The following is an 11877-nucleotide window of genomic DNA, read 5'->3' as shown; positions in this document are numbered from 1 at the left end:
AAAAAAAAAGATTATGAGTGCTTTCTGTGTTCCAGGCACTACCTGAGGAACCAGGCACCCTGTGGTGACTCAGACAGAAAGGTCACTGCCCCGCTGCAGTCCAGGCCCTGGTGGTGAAGACCCACCATTAATGAGTAATAAGTGAACAAGGGCATTTCGGCTAGAGAAGTGCTGTGAAGAAATCAGAACTGGGCAACAGGATAGGGTGAAGGGGTGAGGTTCAGGGTGGATTTAGGGCGAATATATTAGATGGGGGGGATTGGGGAAGGCCCTTCAGAGGCAGGACAGGGAGCAGTCCAGTGGGAAAGCAGGCAGTCTCTAGACCTGGGTTTGTTTCTATTTTATCTTTAAATAAGAAAAATAGGGTCTCAGAGTCCTTTGAATACAGCTGATAAGAGTAGACAATCCTACCACTTAAAAAGCCTTTGATAGGAAGTGGCAAATATTACTTCCACTCTCATTCTGTAGGGGAGAACGAGTTGCATGGCCACACTTAAATACCAAGGCTGCAGGGAATGTCTGCCTACACAGAGGTTAACTAGAAACAAGCCCACACTATGAAAGAGGGGGCATGAGTTTTGGTTAACAGTTAAATATCTCTACCATCAAGTTGAACCCTGTATGGCAATATCTGACTGCACAACTACCGTGAATTCGGATGCTTGGCAAAAAATATGAAAAATAATAGTATCTAAATGGTAGGGCTACTGTGAGGATTAAATGAAGTAACTCATGTCAAGTTCGTAGAACAGGATGTGGTAGATGAGAAGGCCTCAATAACTTTGGTCATTGTCCCAATGATGTAACATTTGAGCTAAGTTTTTTTTCTTTTTTAAACAGGACATTCAGTTAAGCTCAACTCGAACTATTAACTATTAACGTCACATAGGAAGTTAGCAAAAGCGGCTTTTGTGAAAACAAAAGCATGAAAATTGAGATAAAGTGTGCCATGATCCAAACATGTTTCCTTCTTTTTTGTTTGCTTCCATGGTAGCTACAATATACTGAGAATCAGAGGGGCCCTCCAAACCAACTTTAACATCCAATGATGGGTGTTACTCTGTCCTGGGCTCTTCACAAATGCCAAGGTCAAGACAAGAAAGACTGAGAAGCTGTTCCAAATTGAAAGAGAGTAAAGAGATATGACAACTGAATGCGACGTGTGACCAACGTGATGGGATCCTAGACAAGAAAAAGGACATTAGTGGATCAACTGGTGAAATCTGAATAAGGCTAGTAGATGAGGTAATAGCACTGGTATTAATTTCCTGATTTAGGTAACTGTACTGCGGATATAGAGGAGAAGGTCCTTCTTAGGAAATACATACAGAAGTACTGCTGGACAAAAAGGCATTAGTCTACTCTCAAATGGTTCAGAGAAATATGTATATAAATGGAAGAGGATTAAACAAATACAGCAAAACGTTAACAACTGAAGGTCTTTATATTGTTTTTGCAACATTTCTATAAATCTGGAATGGTTTATGAATAAAAAGTTACAAAATTATATACATATAATTTAGAGACTAAAACCACCAGGGCACTTTTATAAACATTTAAAAAAACAGCAACTGTATTTCACAAGCAGTAGATGAAACAGGGCTAACTTGACCATCTCAATACACCTCGTTCGAGCTGCTGTATCTTTTAAAGATTCTACTGGAATGCTGTAAGATTGGGCAATGCAATGATTTGGGGAGAATTGGGGATACCTCACTCAGTGCCTGTGGAAGGCCAGAAGCGAGGCTCTTTGCAATGTGCTTTTCATCTTCTGCCTCCAACCTGCTCCTCCAACCTGCCATCTGAGAATGATTCTCTGATGTCCTCTTTGTGTTTGTTCATCTTCTGCAATGAGCTTTTCATCTCCTGCCTCCAACCTGCTCCTCCAACGTGCCATCTGAGAATGATTCTCTGATGTCCTCTTTGTGTTTGTTCTGCCTTTATATTTCTGCTTTTTTCCCCCTAGCAGAAATTCAAGGATTGCTTCTCTCTTTGAATAAGCTATTAAAGAAAAAGATGTACTAAAATAAAGATTGAGATGTAACTGCTAACCGGAATGGCAGAGGGTGGCATCACCTCTCTGAAACTTCATTGCTGGAAATGAGCAAAGCACTTCTAAAAGGAGAAATTAAATGTCTATCGTCTACTATGCTGAAGACTTTTAGAATCTAACCACAATGGAAAATCCTTAACTGGTTATATTAGTTTCCTCTAAATGCTGTAACAAATTATCACAAACTTGGCGGCTTAGAACAATAGAAATTTATTCTTTCACAGTTATGGAGGCCAGAAGCCTGAAATCGGTATCCCTGGGCTAAAATAAAGGCGTCAGCAGGCCTGCGCTCTCTCTGGAGACTAAAGAGAATCCAGTCCTTGCTCCTCCCACATCACTGTAATCTCTGCCACATCTGCACATCACCATCACCTTCTCCTCCTTTATGTGTCACTTACAAAATCACCTGTCATAGATTTAGGGCCTGCCCAGATAATCCAGATAATTATTTCAAAACCCTTAATTACATCTAGAAAGACTCCTGTTCTAAATAAGGTAACACACACAGGTGCCTGAGATTACGACGTCCACACATATTTGAGTGGTGGGGAGGGACCATTTGACTCACTATATCTGGAAAGCAATTTTTCATCCCTAAATCACAACTATAGGTTGAAGTGATGATCATATCCGTATGGGACTGATGTCACCACAAACTGTGACAGTAGACTTACTATCAGCAAGCAGATGCCCATCAGGCCCAGGGGGAACATGTTACCTTGCAGAGTTTTTCCTTTGCCCAAAGTGGCAGCAAGTAAACAGGACATATTGCTCAATAATGGTGACACTTGCAAAACCCTTATAAAATCGACGTTACATTATCAATACAAGGGTCAGTGGTGCCTCTTTTATCTTTTCGAAATGACACAACAGTATGTGTCAAAGAGGCTTTCATCTCTGAAATCAAACACCTGTTCTCCAGGAAACTTTTCCCATGGTTATGGTCTTAGGTATTCCCAAGGAGTTAGAACAGATAGTCAAACTATTTATCCTACCATGACACTGCTTGTAATTTTCCCATGACAGTTTACAGAAATAACTCTGCCTCCTCTTGATTTTATTTTTCATTCAGTAAATGCTAACATGGTTTTTTCTCTCCTCACTTCAAATAGGAGTTGAAAAAATAACACACACACAAAAAGGAAAAAATAACACGACCGTTTGAGTAGACAGTAAAAAGTAACATCAAAAGTCCTGTACAGTCTGTCATGCCGCTGCCTGGCATTATAAATCTACAGGATGCCTGGGCAAGAATACTGATAAACCAGTTTCGCAGGTGGAAGGAGGCTGCACTCAGGTCTGTATGTCCCCAGAGTGCACCAGCTAGAACCTCATCAGGGATGACAGACAGGAAGCAATTTCAATGGCTCCATTGGTGCCCTGCACAATGGGGCTCCCTTTAACCAGGCCAGTGCATCCATCCCCCAGGGGGCGCCGTCTGCTAACTCCTCCCACCGACAACCTTCTAATGGTTTCCCCTGGACAGCAGCAGCTGCCTGGCTCAGCAGTCCCTGAGTCTGCAGCCAGCGAAGGGTACAAAAGCACAGCTCCATTGCCTCAAAACAGAAGAATCTCGGTGGAGCATCCCATTTTCCAGAGCCACGCCGAGATTCAAATGGTGGCTTTAGAATTAGTTTGAAACTTGCATAAGTTACAAAACCTCTCAGCCTCCATTCAACTAAAAGAAAGGGAAAATAAACACATAGAGTCAATAGAAGGATTAAACAAAGGGAAACTGAATGTAAAATCACCTGACATAGTAGATTAGACACTTAAACCTTATTTATCCTCTCTGGAGAAACTTATGACTTAAAAATGAGAGTAATACTAATGGTTTCTTCTTAAACCTCCCAGTGGCCGTGTGGGCAACACGTGAAAATGCTTTATAAAATATGCGTACACACTCTCTGTTCAATACCCCAGGGAGAGGTTCCCCGCTCCCCCCGCCCCCACTCTGGCTGATTTCATCTTTGGGCAAAACTGCCACTGTTACTTGCTGTCACATCTCATAGCACCTCCTATTGGATCTGTGACTGCCTGCCCACCAGCGGGGAGCCAAATGGATAAATTATGGTACAACTAATGAACTTGTATGCAGTTATCACAACATTTCAAATAAGGTTTAATGACCTGGGAAAAATACTCATGGTGTATTGATAATGAAAATGAAATGACCCCAAACCATCTTTTTATGAGCTCAAGATCTGGACTCGAACTGTCTGGTCCAAACCCCAGCTTCACTATTTATGGTTTTGTGGCTTTGGACAAGTTAACTGACCTCTCTGTGTCTCAGTAAAATGCAGATAATAATAGGACCCACAAATCATGAGGTTTAAATGAGGTGACACATGTCAAACACCTAGCCTAGTGGCTGTCACCTAACTCAGTCATAGATGCTATTATTATTAGTTAAGTACCACTTTTACCATTTGAGAGGAAAAGTTAAAACAAAGACTGCTTTGTAAACAGTATTAGCATTGCTGCTGTCTTCTTAGGGGAATAAAAAAAAAAACCTAAGATGAAGAAGTGAGTAAAAATATAACAAGGTCATACTATATTTAGGAATTCTGTTTTCCAGAAGGAAATAGATATTACTTCTATTTTAGATAGATATTACTTCTATCTAAAGCAATAAAAAAAAAAAAAGAAAAAGTGTGGCAGCCCCAGAAAAAGGAAGAGCCATGTCACTGCTATTACTGTTTAAACACAAACCAGGTGAAACACTTTCTCTGCAGGAGGCTGAGAAGCATCTCTGTTAATGATTTCTGCCCTGAAGCGTGGGATAGGATTCTGTCCCATCCTCCTTTTCCCCGCAGAAAGACCCAAGGCCGCTGAGCAACCAGCAGCCAGCACCAGGCTCTGAGCCAGGCTGCTGATGCCAGGAGTTGCTAAGGACCCCCGTGAGGAATGCCAGGGAGTGAGCAGCGGGCTAGGGAACCACTGAGCCAAACTGGTGACAAAGAAAGCGAGCATGTGGCAGGCGGCAGGTCAGAGAGAGGCTGCACGGGCAGCATGCCTGGGCCAGCCCAGTGAGGCAGATGGCAGGGGGAGGAAACAGATGGATGTCCAGTGGCGCTGAGCAGGAAGCGCCAACGCTGAGAGCCAGGGACGGAGGACTGGGAGGAAGGGAACACAGAAGCAGCCTTTCCTGACACAAGAATTTAAATAGACGCCCAGACCCTACACAGGGAGTCCCCCCAAGTGAGACCTAGGATGGCTCTGGAGGATCTCTAGGACCCACTGCAATGCCAAAAAACTTGTGGCACACTCTCCAGACTCACACCAGACCATGCACACAGCCATGTGGCCCCTGCAGCCTGGTGGACCCTTCAGCTAGTGTCTTCCTCAGTATCATCTCTTAGGGGCAGTGCTTCCCATTCTGGGGGCAAGTGGTTATTTGGGGTACCCTGGAGGGTAATTCTTGCCAGTGGTTAAGAAATCCACATGTTCTGCAGCCTGAATAAATAAAGTCTTGCACCTATGTGATACGATCATTCTTTAAAGTATGCAGATGCTGTTGCCATGCTTTAAATACAAGTGCATTTAAAAGCATTATGGAATTTTCTAGCCCATTAATGTCATTGTTTCTTTTCCAAATCATCAGACACCAAAAATAGTATTACAACTTAAAATATGATTACTAGCACTCCTTGAAATCTGACTCCTTGAAATTTCTAGATGATAAAGGACTACTCATTAATTTCTAGACGTTAAAAAGTCTACACAATTGTTTAATGCCATCCTGCTCAGAAGGGCAAGAAGCACTTCCTTTCTCTCTCTGTAAAAAGTCATTGCCATTTATTCTGAGGAAGTATGTACGGGTTTGTACATTAGAACTTCTGTTCAAGAAAGCTCATCACAGCCTTATTTGTCCATGGGCAGAACTGGAAGTTCCTTGAGCCACAATACGGGGGAGGAGGCTGGTGACACAGACCATGGTATGTCCATGACTGGTAACAACAACACTGTGAAAACCCAAGTTGCAGATGAACATGAAGTGACACAAGAAAACATTCATCATATATTAAGCAAAAAAAAAAAAAAAAAAAAGCATTTTACAAAATATATATAGTATCTTAATTTTGCAAACAAAACAACACCCAAATTATATATGTCTACTATGAAACAGGAGACAGAGGAAAAATACTCATGCTGTATTGATAATGAAAAAGAAATGACCCAAAATTATCTTTTAAAATTTTACTTTAAATATTAATCTCTGGGGAGAGGGAATGGAGAAGTCTATTTTCTTTGTGTCTCAAAGTTTCTACAATGAACAGGTATTACTTTTGTTATCAGGAATAAAGCCCATCACTTGTTTTTACCATTTTTATTCATTTGACCATTGATGAAAAGTAGTATCTTGTTCTTGACTCAGGACTGGGCTGGAGTCAACGAATCTTAGCAGTGAGGTTCTCTGCTGCCCTTAACTCTCCAGCTTCCAGGGAACAGGACATGGGTGTGCAGATCGCATTCGGGAACCAAACTGGCGTCCCCTGCTACACGGATCTATAACAGGACAGAGCGGCGGACCGTTCTGGGTTATGCTGGGTCACTCTCCACTCATAGGTCTATTCACAGCTAGACTAGAGGCTGAGATCGCCCGCAGTCAAATTCCATTTGAGAACTGGGCTGTGAATTTGCAAAGTGTAGCCCATAATCGCCCTGGCCTGAAGGGTCTTTAGGATTCTCTTTTGTGCCAGAAAACTAAGTGTACTCTCCCAAGACTCACACTCTCACTCAGGTTCCACCCAGCCTGGCTAGGCTCCTTCAATCTTATTTCAGGCAAAATATCTCTTTAGGATATTAAATGTTTGCAATGCCCTCATTACTACCCTGAAATGAATAAAATGTTTACCTAATATGATCCTAATCCCTGTGACAACCAAAAGAGTTCACGCAAAGTTCCAAAATGACCCGTAGGGGGTAGTGCAGGTTGAGAACCATCATTCAGTGGTGGGTTGACAAGGGCATGATGCTTCTCTGACATTCTTAGGATAAGGACCATGCCCTCAGCATGACCTGGCAGGCCTTTTGGGGGTCTGGTCCTTGCATAGGTCTCCAGTCTTGCCCAAGCTGCTTCCACCCTTGTTCTTTCCACTCCAACCACAGCAGTACTCCCCTTCCTCCAGACTCAGCCATTGTGCGTGCCCTTCCTTCTTCTAGTAATGCCGTTCCCTCCTCCTTCAAATATTCCTTCCACAGACAAGCCCCTCCTTCCCTCCTAGACAGGTGAGACCCCCTCGTTAATTCTTTATGCTACTGAGTACCTCTCTTTCATAGCCTTTGTCACAGTTTATAATTTATAATCATCTGATTAATGTTATTTCCCCTATTAGACTATAAGAGGACAGGGACTGATCTGTCTTGTTTACTTTTCTTTCCACTGTGCCTGAGTATGCAGTAGGTGTCCAAATATCTGCTGCATAAATAAATGAACCTTCTGGAAGGCATTTAGGTTTCCATCTTTGCTGCTTGTGAAACTACATTCCGATTTTCCTTACATATTATGGTTTTGCGAATGTCCCAGTCTGTTTTTCTGCAGAGGCAGAAAGGGTCTGTCCTGTTCACTGCTACATTCCACACGCCTCACACAGAGTTAAGAAGATGGTGGGTGCTCAATAAATGAGATGAAGCCTCTAAGGGTTGGCGGTAGGAAGGTTAAGAATTGCACAAATATTGCCTCATGTCTTGTTATATTCTCTTCCCTTCCACCCATCCCATCCCCAACATGTCACTTATCTTTTACTTAAGCATACTGAATAAAGGCATTCAGGGGGTAAATGTGTAACTCTCAACCCGACAAACTCATACTCGTTTCTCAAGATTTGGCTCAAATGTCACCTCCATTCTTCCTCTTTTATGTGGGCAATCATCAGAGCTTTTATGTCCCTGAAGAGGCAGTTTGGGGACTTGTCTGTCTCCTCAGCAGAATCCCACGCTTCTTGAGAGCAAGGGCTAAGTCACTACCATCTGTTTCTGCAGAAATGGAGATGAATGTGGCATTCAAAAGTGTCTGCTGAACAAACAAACTGATGAGAAGTTCTGGTGAGTCCATAAGCAAGGGCATCTGGATCCCTCTAGACCTCAGGACAGTTTCAAGGTCAGGCCCCTCAGGCACCCAGGCGATGCCAAGAGACCCGGCTCTTCAGCTCAGATTTTGTGAGGTTCTGGGTGGACATGCCTTCCCCTAGCAGTGGAAGGAGTTTCTGGAAGTGTAGCTGCGGCCCTCCCACGCCCAGTAACTTCACGGAGTTTCCCCCATGCCAAACTCTTCGCTAGATCTATTTATTTTTAACAGCTTTATTGAGATATAATTCACACATGTAAAGTGTATGGCAGTGGTTTTTAGTATATTCACAGAGGTGTGCAACCACAATCAATTTTGGAACATTTTCATCATCCCCAAAACAAACTCCCTACCCGTTGGCAGCCACCCTGCATTGTTCCCTAACCCTCCAGCCCTAAACAACCACTAATCCACTTTCTGTCTCTATAAATTTGCCTATTCTGGACATGTCATATAAGTGGAATCATATACTTTGTGGCCTTTTGTACCTGGCTTCTTTCACTTAGCATAATATTTTCAAGGTCCATCCACGTTGTAGCAGGTGTCAGTACTTCATTCCTTTTTCAGTTGACTAATATTCCATTGTATGTATATACCTTTTTACTTATCCATTCATCAGTATGGATATCTGGGTTGTTTCTACTTTTTTAGCTATTATGAATAATGCTGCTATGAATCTTCACGTAGAAGTTTTTATGTGGACATATGTTTTCACTTCTCTTGAGTATATACCTAGGAGTGGAACTGCTGGATCATATGGCAGCTCTGTATGTTTCCCGGTTTGAGGAACTGCCAGACTGGCTGTGTCACTTTATATTCTCACCGGCGGTGTATGAGGATTCTGATTTCTTCACGTCTTCCACATCCTTGCTGCGTGTTATTATGTCTTTTTCAGTGCTGCCATTCTGTTGGGTATGAAGTAGTATCTCACTGTGGCCTTGATTTCCCTAGATCTATTAACAAGTATTAACTCTACGGTTTTCTGGGGATACGAACCAGTCAGGCCTGGGTGGATCCCACCTCTGCTGCAGACAACTGCATGACTTTAGTAGCTCAACCTTTCTGCCAGTTTCCTCATTTGTTAAACACATTATTGGATTCTTAAAAACATTTATAATGACACATACATGGTATATAGTATGTAATTCCTAGCACATTATCAAGAACAAGAGTAGGGCTCAAAAAAAAAGTTATTAACAACAACAAAAGTCACCAGTCTCTTAGGGCCAATGAATATGACTGTATCTCTAGTCTAATGAGGAAGACCAAAGAAACTAAATCATCATGGCCACAGGATTATAAAGATTCATCGAAATGACATGTCAAGTACCAAGTGTCACTTAGAAGCTTTCTTCCTATTTTCTCACCTTCTCATTTTTCTGGTACTGGTGGACCCAGGAAAGGCCCAAAGCAAAGAAAGGAAGCTGTTCTCCAAAGGAAGATTTCAATGATTTCTTAAAGTAATATGTTGACAAGTCCATTGATCAGACCATGATAAAAACACTTTATAGGAAGTCTAAAACAGAAGAGGCAGCCTGTTCAGGAGATAAGCGAGACATCTGAATGGTCAAAATGAGAGGCCCACAGAGTGCCCAAAGGGTGGCAACATTTTAGCTGCTTCTGCCCTCCCAAATGTTAAAACATGGCTATGCATTTTCCAGCAGAGAAGAAAAGTGAACATCAGATGCCCAAGCAGATGCCCCAGAAAAGAGGAAGAGAATGGGGAGGAGGTAGAGAAGAGGCCCAAGTAGACAGTCCTAAATAGTCTCTCTATTGTAATATGACCACTCTGCATGGGCAACTTCACTCCCAGAGGATCTCCTCAAACTAATCTGTAGGCACAGAGGGTTTCCTAGAGAAGGAAGAGGTGTAAAAATCCACTGGTCATAGTTTTGCATACAGAGAAGCAATTCTCCAAGTCTTTATTCTTGTCTTTGGAACAACAGGCCCCATCAATATCATTTGCAACCTGGTACAAGGGCTACAAGCGAGAGGCTAACTGAGGAGCTTAAAATGAAATGGATGTTTCTCTTCTCCACAGTCTTTGTACACCAAACTCAGACCAGCATGGAGCCTTCTCATCCCCATTACCTTTGTTCATCAAACTCATGGACTAAGATGAAAGCTTCTGATCTCAACCTTTGCCCACCAAACTCATCGCTCAACTCATGCATGTCTTTCATTGCTCAGGTGAGGCCTGTCTCACCCATCCATTTTTTAAGGATGGGAGATAAGCTGGTTCCTTCTGTTTAGCTGATCAGATCTCTTAGCCTGAACCAAAAAAAAAAAAAAAAAGCCTTGCTCCAACCATTGCTCAATAAATTTTTTTCGTTGTTGGTAGTAGCTAACATGCCTCTACTTCCTAATTTGGTCTACCTAGACACCTTTCTTAGAGAAAAGGGAACTTGGTCCCCTTTCCTTCAGATTTGGCCCAGGCAGGAAATGTGAGTCTCCTCCACACATGCCAGGTAACAGAGCTGTGAATGTAAGGGCAGTTCTCACCCAGCGTTCAGTCCCGCCCCCTGAGCTGGTGCACCTTAGCAGGCCCCAGCTAAGGGGCCTCAGGTTGTTCCTATCCCCACATTCCTTTCTCCACATCCCTCTTTGAAAGGACTGCTCCCCCCTCCACCATTCTTACTGCAAACATTACAATGAGTGGAGAGTCACAAACAGTCCAACCCAGTTTCAAAACATGAAACTAATGGGAAAGGTGTTTTAAGATTCAAATTTTTTAAAGAAAAAAATGGAGGGGAGAAGGAAAGCGGGGAACACGAGCATAGGCCCCGCATATCTGCTCTGGTGGAAGGCTCCTGTGCTGTGTGGTCACCTTCATCCTGCCTGGCTCCACAGGTGACCCTCATTCAGGCGATTCTGCCTCCCCCAATTAAGTACGGGCTCCTCAAAACGAGCCTCCTCCACTGATCATCTGCCTTCCAACGGCCGCCTGAGACCCAGGCCCTCCCTTGAAACTCAAGCGGGCAGGGGACCAGGATGGCTGCCCTAGGATCCCGATTCTCTTTCCCGACCCTGGAACAGGAGGCCTTCTGATCCCCTGCCTGGGGCGAAAGTGCGCCCAGAAGAGCCAAGCCCTGCGCGCCGGGCTGCGAGGCCAGAGGAGGCCGCAGCCAGGGCGGAGGTCGGGTTTCGCTGCCTCGGCGCCGCCGCCTGGGCGACTCTTCCAGCCGCGGCTCGGGTTCGAAGCCGCGCGGCCCGGAGAAGAGGAAGGAGGACGAAAAGGAACTTTTGCCCGCGGTTTCTACCAGGACGTGGGAGAGGCCCCGCAGAGGGCGCCTGGAGGAACTTGGGGCCCTGGAGATGGGTTCACGTAAGCAAGGGGCAGGCGGCGGGGCTGAGCCCCAGGGCGGGGGCTGCACACCCCATTTTCGGGGAGGGAGCCTTCCTTCTGCGTGACTTCGGCGGCGCCGCCCCTCGCCCGCCCGCCCGTGGAGCGATGTTCGGGCCGCTTGACGCGTCCCCTCCCCGGACCCCTTCCCCACTGGGCCACTCCGTGTGACCCCGGCCCCTGCGCCCTGGGCCTCTCTTACCATCTGCGCCACTTTCAGCAGCGCCCCGTGAGTGCGGGGGAAGACGGGGTCCAGCAGCCCCTCGGAGGGGCTCGCGCCCCGCGGCCCCGCGCCGGCCCCGGGTCCGAAGGCGCTGCTGCTGCTGCTGCACGTGGTGCGAACGAGCCCTGCTCCATGCGACATCGCGCGGCCCCTGCCCGCCGGCCGCCTCCCGGGGCCGCGGCCGAGGG

General features: G+C 44.9%; 1 protein-coding gene across 2 annotated transcripts in view; it reads right to left on the bottom strand.

Moving 5' to 3' along the window:
* Window positions 1–11871, bottom strand: part of CMTM7 (CKLF like MARVEL transmembrane domain containing 7) — a 47646-nt gene extending 35775 nt beyond the window's left edge. For both annotated transcript variants that reach the window (XM_006905719.3, XM_015597330.2), the window contains exon 1: window positions 11669–11871. In XM_006905719.3, coding sequence (XP_006905781.1) covers window positions 11669–11830 — 162 coding nt within the window. In that variant the 5' untranslated portion in view covers window positions 11831–11871. The remainder of the gene's footprint in view (window positions 1–11668) is intronic.
* Window positions 11872–11877: the final 6 nt, after the last annotated feature.

The sequence above is a fragment of the Pteropus alecto genome, unplaced genomic scaffold (assembly GCF_000325575.1).
Source record: "Pteropus alecto unplaced genomic scaffold, ASM32557v1 scaffold10, whole genome shotgun sequence".
NCBI classification, from domain to species: Eukaryota; Metazoa; Chordata; class Mammalia; order Chiroptera; family Pteropodidae; genus Pteropus; species Pteropus alecto.
The sequence above is the reverse complement of the archived record's forward strand: the minus strand, read 5'-3'. Positions and strand labels throughout refer to the sequence as shown.